This window comes from Astyanax mexicanus, chromosome 1, assembly GCF_023375975.1.
Source record: "Astyanax mexicanus isolate ESR-SI-001 chromosome 1, AstMex3_surface, whole genome shotgun sequence".
NCBI classification, from domain to species: domain Eukaryota; kingdom Metazoa; phylum Chordata; class Actinopteri; order Characiformes; family Acestrorhamphidae; genus Astyanax; species Astyanax mexicanus.
The window spans coordinates 4,576,789-4,585,890 of NC_064408.1; the positions used below are offsets into that span (position 1 = coordinate 4,576,789).

At 36.9% G+C, this 9,102-nt stretch overlaps 1 protein-coding gene across 1 annotated transcript; it reads left to right on the forward strand.

Moving 5' to 3' along the window:
- The first annotated feature begins 694 nt into the window (after positions 1 to 694).
- LOC103032001 (gamma-crystallin M2) lies at positions 695 to 3,429 on the forward strand. The gene is made up of 3 exons (XM_007241375.4): positions 695 to 762; positions 853 to 1,095; positions 3,075 to 3,429. Exons 1-3 carry the CDS (start codon positions 751 to 753, stop codon positions 3,357 to 3,359), a joined length of 540 nt encoding a protein of 179 aa, XP_007241437.3. The 5' UTR covers positions 695 to 750; the 3' UTR covers positions 3,360 to 3,429.
- Positions 3,430 to 9,102: the final 5,673 nt, after the last annotated feature.

Below are 9,102 nucleotides of genomic sequence, written 5' to 3' on the forward strand. Positions count from 1 at the left end.
GCTTGATGGCAGGTTTGATGGCTTGTGATCATCCGTCTTCCTCTTGATTATATTCCAGAGGTTTTTAATTTGATAAAATCAAAGAAACTCATCATTTTTAAGTGGTCTAATTTTTTCCAGAGACCTTAGCAACTGATAGACTGGATAGATGTTTTGGAACATTGCTGTGAGGCGTTGTTTGCGTACAGCAACTGGGGGAAATTGTGTGTTTGCAATGGGTTCAGCCTGAAGTAGATAAAAACCTTCATTATAATGAGTATCAACAAGCATTTCACATTATATTCTAAAGGTTTTAAATTTGGTAAAATCAAGGATTGTCCGTACTGTTGCAGGTTTGCAAGCCTGAAAGAAAGGAAAAGCTTTAAAAGTGCATTCCTGTATAACACACAAAGCTTATTTGCAGCCGATAACCCGTAACAAAACCCCCGGTATTGTGTGTTTGGCCTGCTATATCCTGTCTATGGGATGCAGGACAATATAATACATTTTTAGAAAGGCTCAGTGCGGTATTGTCTTGTCTGTGTGGTTCATTCTAAAGTGTGTGGAGACTAATTCACCTGGTAGTGTAGGGAAAGCACTTCAGCCTGTGGTTGGGCCTCTGTGCTATGTTGCTGGGTCAGGACATTTTGGACAATAGGAGGCGCATGGCGCTTTGCTGGCGGACGAGGTATAAATGCAAGGGTTAAACCGGCCGTAGCGTGTCATTATTCACCAGTTTGGAAGCAGCTCCGACCAACCGAAGCCGCCAAAATGATGGGCAAGGTGAGTAGGATGTGATAATGTCTATTTTTGAGATTTTGCTGCTCTCCAAATGCAATTATCCACATGCTAATAAAAACTTATCTCTGGCAGATCATCTTCTACGAGGAGAGGAACTTCATGGGGCGTTCCTGGGAGTGCAGCAGCGACTGCTCCGACATGTCCTCCTACATGAGCCGCTGCCACTCCTGCAGAGTCGAGAGCGGCTGCTGGATGGTCTACGATCGCGCCAACTACATGGGCAACCAGTACTTCCTGAGGAAGGGCGAGTACGGAGACTACATGAGCATGTGGGGATTCAACAACTGGATCAGGTCCTGCCGTATGATCCCCAGGGTAAGATCCATTATCCATCAAATTAAACTACAGACAACATTTCTCCCAAATTCCAAATAAAAACATCGTCATTTAGAGCATTTATTTGCAGAAATAAGAAATGGTTTAAAGAATTCATAATTCAATATTTGGTGGAATAACCCTGGTGGTTTTTAATCACAGTTTTTTTTCATGCATCTTGGCATCATGTTCTCTTCCACCAGTCTTACACACTGCTTTTGGATAACTTAATGCCTTTACTCCTGGTGCAAAAAAAAAAGCATTCTTCCTCTTGATTATATTCCAGAGGTTTTTAATTTGGTAAAATCAAAGTATAAATGGTCTCATTTTTTTACAGAGCTGTATACTGTTATTTTTGATAGATTCAGTCAAACCTTATTTAAAATCTGAGTAATATTTAAGGTGGCTCTAAGATAGAAAAAGAAAAAAAAGACTTAAATAAGATATGAAATAAAATTAAAGATACAGTAAATGCAACAGTAGACATGTAAGGAAATGTAAGCAAAACATAATAAACTTTACAAAAAAGTCTAAACACGATAACAGACCAGTCAGTAAATACAATGGTGTAAATCAACACATAAAACCTGTAAATATATGTAAGTTACAGCTAAAAACAATAAAAGTATCGTGAAAAATAGGCAACCTATACGTACTAAACCTAAACCTAAAAAAAATAGAAATAAAACCAAAAATAAAGTACTTCTAAATAATAATTATAATAAATAAGTAAGTATATAAGTATATAAATACATGCATAAATATTTACTCTGATACATATATAATTAAACATCATCAATCACAGTAATCACTGTAATTTAATACATTCTTTTAAAAAAACATCTAGTTTCGGATTGGCTAAATATGTTATTACATAGTTTTTATGCATTTTTATAAATAGTGTAGCTACCTAAGAAAAAAAGGTAACTGCTAAATAAACTAATTTATTTTGGTCATATTCTATTTTTATTCTATTTTTATTTATTATTTTTATTATTATCCATCCATCCATCCATCCATCGTTGTCGCTCTCTTACTCTTTCTATAAATCTCTGTTGGTCTATCTGTCTGTCTGTCTGTCTGTCTGTCTATCTATCTATCTCTGTCACTCTCTTACTCTTTCTATAAATCTCTATCTATCTATCTATCTATCTATCTATCTATCTATCTATCTATCTCTGTCACTCTCTTACTCTTTCTATAAATCTCTATCTATCTATCTATCTATCTATCTATCTATCTCTGTCACTCTCTTACTCTTTCTATAAATCTCTATCTATCTATCTATCTATCTATCTATCTATCTATCTATCTATCTATCTATCTATCTATCTATCTATCTATCTATCTATCTACATCTGTCACTCTCTTACTCTTTCTATAAATATCTATCTATCTATCTATCTATCTATCTATCTATCTATCTATCTATCTATCTATCTATCTATCTATCTATCTATCTATCTATCTATCTATCTATCCATCCATCCATCCATCCATCCATCCACCCATCTATGGGCACTGCCAAGACGGTAATAAATGACTGACTATTGACGTCTAGGTTGTATTTAGTCAGTGGTGCACCTGTGTTTTCCGTTGCCAAGATAGCAATACATCATAAATTTCCATAAACTATTAAAATATACTGTGGATATTGCAAAAATTTACTTTATCCTTTTAATATTTTATGTCTAAATGTCTAAAAAAAAAAATCAAATAAAATAAAAGTATCTCCAAAACAGCAACTTTATAGGAAAAACTTCTAAACTTTCAATGGAAGTCAATGAAAAAATACTTAATTTCAGGTCATTTTGAAGTATTTCTATTGGTCCGTTCATCAAGAGATTTTAACACAGTGTAAAGAACCATTTATTTTGTTTAAATTATGTAGTAAACTAAAATCAACAAAATAAAGATGGTTGTTTTAGTATATAATCTCATTCCCTGAGGTAATTATCCACCGTTTTCCCCCTAAACAGTACAGTGGATCCTACAGGATGAGGGCCTATGAGAGGGAGAACTACATGGGTCAGATGATGGAGATGAGCGATGACTGCGACTCCTTCATGGACCGTTATCAGTGGTCTCACGGCTGCATGTCCTGCCACGTGATGGACGGACACTGGCTGATGTACGAGCATCCCAACTACATGGGCAGGATGTGGTACTTCGGCCCGGGACACTACAGGAACTTCAGGAGCATGTGGGGCATGAGCAACATGAGGTTCATGAGCATGAGGAGAATCATGGACTCCTGGTACTAAAACAAGTCTCATGCTGATGAACGTTAGAGTATTTTAAATAAAGTTTTTAGAAAAAAAAAGCATTAATATATCACACGTTTCTGTGTCTTTTTTTATTAACAATTTGCGTAAGATGCTAGTAATGTTCAATCCTTAGTGGAAAACACAATACCTACACTTTGAGGTATGCTAATATTATAATATTAGCATAATATTATAATATAATATAACTGCAGGCTGCTAATATTAAATATTCAGTGTATATCACAATACCTACACTTAGAGCACTAGTAAACTTCAATTCTGGGTGTATATCATGATTCTTACACTCTGAATGCTACTAATATTCAATCCTCAATGTATATCACAATACCTACACTTAGAGCGCTAGTAATGTTCAATTCAGAGTGTATATCATGATTCTTACACACTGAATGCTACTAATATTCAATCCTCAATGTATATCCCAATACCTACACTTAGAGCGCTATTAAACTTCTATTCTGAGTGTATATCATGATTCTTACACTCTGAATGCTACTAATATTTAATCTTCAGTGTATATCACAATACCTACACTTAAAGCACTATTAAACTTCAATTCTGAGTATATATCATGATTCTTACACTCTGAATGCTACTAATATTCAATCTTCAGTGTATATTACAATACCTACACTTAGAAGTCTAGTAATATTCAACCCTCAGTGTATATCCCAATACCTACACTTAGAAGGCTAGTAATATTCAACCCTCAGTGTATATCCCAATACCTACATTCAGAAGGCTAGTAATATTCAATCATCAGTGTATATCCCAATACCTACACTTAGAAGTCTAATAATATTCAATCCTCAGTGTATATTCCAATACCTACACTTAGAAGGCTAGTATTATTCAACCCTCAGTGTATATCCCAATACCTACACCTAGAAGGCTAGAAATGTTCAGTCCTTGGTGCATATCACAATGCCTACACTTAGAAGGCTAGAAATGTTCGGTCCTTGGTGCATATCACAATGCCTACACTTAGAGTCCTAGTAATATTCAATCTTCAGTGTATAACCCAATACCTACACTCAGAAGGCTAGTAATATTCAATCTTCAGTGTATAATCCAATACCTACACTTATAAGGCTACTAATATTAAATTATCCTTAGTGTATATCACACTGAGAGTATATTATGATTTCTGCACTTGGAGTGCCAGTAATATCCAACCCTCGATGTATATCCCAATACCTACACATAGTGTTCTAATAATATTCAATACTCAGTGTATATCCCAATTCATACATTTAAATGCCAGTAATATTAAATTATTCTTAGTGTATATCACACTGAGAGTATATTATGATTTCTTCACTGAGAGTGTTAGTAATGTTCAAACCTTAGTGGAAAACACAATACCTACACTTAGAGCGCTAGTAATATTCAATTCTGAGTCTATATCATGATTCTTACACTCTGAATGCTACTAATATTCAATCTTCAGTGTATATCACAATACCTGAACTTAAAAGGCTAGAAATATTCAGTCCTCAGTGCATATCACAATGCCTACACTTAGAGTCCTAGTAATATTCAATCTTCAGTGTATATCCTAATACCTACACTTAGAGTGCTATTAATATTGAATCCTCAGTGTATATATCGTTTCCTACACATAGAGTCCAAGTTATATTCAATCCTCAATGTATATAACAATACCTACACTTGGAGTGCTAGTAATATTCAATCCTCAGTGTATATCACAATACCTACACTCCGAATGCTACTAATATTCATACATCAGTGAATAACACAATTCCTGCACTTGGAGTGATAATAATATTAAATTCTCAATGTATATCACAAAACCTACACTACAATTTATATATCTTTATTCCTACACTTAGAGTGCTAGTAACGTTCAATCCTCAGTGCATATTATCATTCCTACACTCTGAATGCTACCAATATTCCATCCTCAGTGCATATTGCAATACCTATACTTAGATTGCTAGAAATATTCAAACCTTAGTGTATATCTTGATTCCTACAATTACAGTGTTAGTGATATTCAGTTCGTAGTGTATATCACAATACCTACACTTAGAGTACTAGTAATATTTAATCCTCAGTGTATATCTTGTTTTGTATACTGTGGCGTGGAAGAGGAAGGAAGACCCGTGAGACTCATGATGAATGCTCATTAGCTCTTTTATTTTACAGGCTTGCACTCACTTACAGTCTTTAACAAGACTAGGAGAGCTAAACCAACTTATAAAATAGGCTACCCACAGAACCAAGTGACTAAACTCACTACTCACTTACTTTACGGTGAGTGCCCTAAACAGCACCCATCTGCATGGCCCCTCCCCATACCCTAGGTTACGGGGGAGGTACCAGCTACGTAGGCTGGAGCAACACAGCACATAAGGCCCCACACACAGAAGAACAGAAACATGCCTACAGGCAGCCAAACACCCAAACCAGAGCCGCCACAATACGTAGTCTGCTTGTCATATTCAATCCTCAGTGCATATCACAGTATCTACACTTAGAGTGTTAGTAATATTTAATCTTCAATGTATATCACAATACCTACACTTATAGTGCTAGTAATAGACAATCTCCAGTTTATAACACAATACCTACATTTAAATTGTTTTTAATGCTCAACTATCGGTATGTAACACCATACATGCAATTTGGTTGTTTTAATATTCAAGCCTTAGTGTATAATACAATATATACAGATTTGGATTGTTATTTATGTTCAAACCTCAGTGTATATCACAATACCTACACTTAGAGTCCTAGTTATAATTAATCCTCAGTATATATTGGGTTACTTAGAATTTAGTTTATTTTTAATGTTCAACAGAGTGTTAGTAATATTTAATCTTCAATGTATATCACAATACCTACACTTATAGTGCTAGTAATAGTCAATCTCCAGTTTATAACACAATACCTACATTTAAATTGTTTTAATGCTCAACTATCAGTATGTAACACAGTACTTACATTTAGACTGTTTTAATGTTCAATCCTCAGTGTATAATACAATACCTACCGATTTGTATTGTTATTAAAGTTCAACCCTCAGTGTATATCACAATCCCTACCTTTAGCATGTGCTATTCTCTTTGTTATCTATTTATTTTGAGATGTGGTAAAATTCACACTGGTATATTGATTTAGGATTGTTGTTCAATCCTACAGGACTGGATCAATCCTGCTGACGTAGTCGGAGTGTTTGATGTCTGTATGAAGTGTAGAGTGTAATTGTCTCCTGCAGCTCCTCTCCTGATGCGTTCATTCTGAAGAAAGGTGTAGCATTGAGCAGCGCAGCGCTATAGGATCTCAGTGATTACGACTGCAGACCGCAGCCGCCTGTCTAATCAGTCTTCATTCACAGCCGCCGTTCCCAACTACCGCATTCCAATTTCCCCAAAAAGAACCCAGCGGCTTATTGATCACCCCTGAGAGGTGATGTACTCTAAACACAAAGACTTAAACTAGTTTACTGTTATCCAGTCACAGGAGAAACTCCAGGCCTCTGGCAGCTCCAGGCAGCGGATTAGCCGCACTGCTAATATAGACTGCAGTGTGGAACCGTATCTCACAGTGCATTCAAAGACTGAGTCTATAACTGAAATAATTTATATTAAAATATAGGTAATATTTCCTTTATAATCAACTTGGGTGGCCATGTATCAAAAATAACCTGTAGTCCTAAAACTCAGATCTCCTTCTAGGAATCTTAAATCAACACTTAGAATGTGTTCTCACCTGCAGTGATTTTATCAGGTCTGAATTTGAGCAAATTTGTTAACCTAGAGCTTGTCACATTATGTTTCGTTTGAGTTTGGGTTGGGTTGGGTTGGGTAGGGTAGTTTTGGGTTAGGTAGGGTTGGGTTAGGAAGGGTTGAGTTAGGTAGGGTTGGTTTGGATAGGGTAGGGTTGGATAGGGTAGTTTTGGGTTGGGTAGGGTTGGGTTAGGTATGGTTGGGTTGGGTAGGTTTGGGTAGGGTTTAGTTAGGTATGGTTGGGTTAGGTATGGTTGGGTTGGGTAGGGTTGGGTTGGGTAGGTTTGGGTAGGGTTGGGTAAGGTAGGGCTGGGTGGGGTTGAGTTAGGTAGGGTTGGGTAGGGTAGTGTTGGGTTGAATAGGGTTGGGTTGGATAGGGTAAGGTTGGGTAGGGTTGGGTTAGGTAGGGTTGGATAGGGTAAGGTAGGGTAGGGTTGGGTTAGATAGGGTTGCATTGGGTAGGGTTGGTTTGATTAGGGTCGTTTTTTGTTGAGTTGGGTTTGGTATGGGTAGGGTTGGGTTGGATAGGGTTGGGTAGGGTAGGGTTGGATAGGGTTGGGTAGGGTAGGGTTGTGTTGAATAGGGTTGGGTAGGGTAGGGTTGGATACGGTTGGGTTGGGTTAGGTAGGGTTGGATAGGGTTGGGTTGGTTTAATTAGTTTTTTTTGTTGGTTTGTTTTTTGTTGGGTTGGGTTTGGTTTGGGTAGGGTTGGGTTAGCTTCGGTTGGGATTAGGTTGCGTTGGCTTGGATTGGTTGAGTTCACTTGAGTTGGGTTGGGTCGACTTGAGTTGAGTTTGGTTGTTTCAGTTGATGTAGTTTAGTTGAGTTAACTTGAATTGGGTTAGGTTGAGATTGCTTGGCTTGGATGGTTTGTTTAGGATTGGGCTGGGTTGGGTTGAGCTGAGTTGGCCTGGGATGGGTTTGGTTTGGATTGCTTGGCTTGGCTTAAATGGATTGAGTTGGCTTAGGTTAGATTGGGTTTGGTTGGATTGGGTTGACTTGAGTTGGGTTGGGTTGAGCTGGGTTTGGTTGGGATTGCTTGGCTTTGGAGCTTTGGTTAACTTTGGAATGGACTGGCTTGACTTAAATTGGGAGGAGTTGAGTATGGGTTGGGTTTGGTTGGGATTGTTTGGATTGGCTTGGGTATGTTTGGGTTGAGTTGGGTTGGGATGGGACAGGTTGAGATAAGTTGGATTGGTTTGGAATGGAATGGGCCAGGTCCTATATGGTGTAAAAGTGGTGTAATATTAAATAATGGAAGAAGAAGTTTAGGTCAGTCATAAATAAGTTAAATATTCGACTTATATGTTCTGGGTACTGGGCCAAAATGTATTTTATTTATTTTTTAAAAGGATAATTTTGATTTTGTTCACTATGTTGAAGTATTGATTTTCACTGCAGTCTCTTGGGATCTCCCAGCCAGTCTATGAATTTATACTACAACATCTCCCAAAAACAGATATTTAAGTTATAGGTTATTGCTGTACACAGACCTGCTGAGATCTGGAATAAAACTCAAACCTGGACAAGCTGAAGGTTCTGCAGGGGCTGAAGTACTGCAGCTTACATTTACAGAACAAAAATAAAGAAAGAGAGATTCATTACTTAAATAAACAGAAAGAGAAGGTTAAAGAAAAAGGAGAAAAATGACACAAAAAGAGATTAGCAGACAGAAAAAGAGAATGAATGCCTGTATAAAAGTAAAGAACAAGAGAGAATGAAAGACTGTATGGAAGTAGACAGAGAGGGTTAAAGGATAAAAGATAAAAAGAAAGAGAAACGTTAAAAATGATTGAGAAATAGAGATGGGAATAGATTGAATGAAAGAACGAGGCTGGAGTAGAGATTGAAAGAAAAGTGAAAGAGAGAATGAAAGAGACAATTAGAGAGGGAGAGCAAAAGACTGTATGGAAGTAGAAAAAGAGAGAGGGATAGCTGTTGAAAGAAAAAAAGCAAGAGAAACATTA

What these genes read in the sequence shown, in the direction of transcription:
- LOC103032001 (XM_007241375.4), top strand. An exon ending in CCTGCCGTATGATCCCCAGG is followed by an intron (nt 1,096 to 3,074) that starts GTAAGATCCATT and finishes CCCCCTAAACAG; the next exon opens with TACAGTGGATCCTACAGGAT.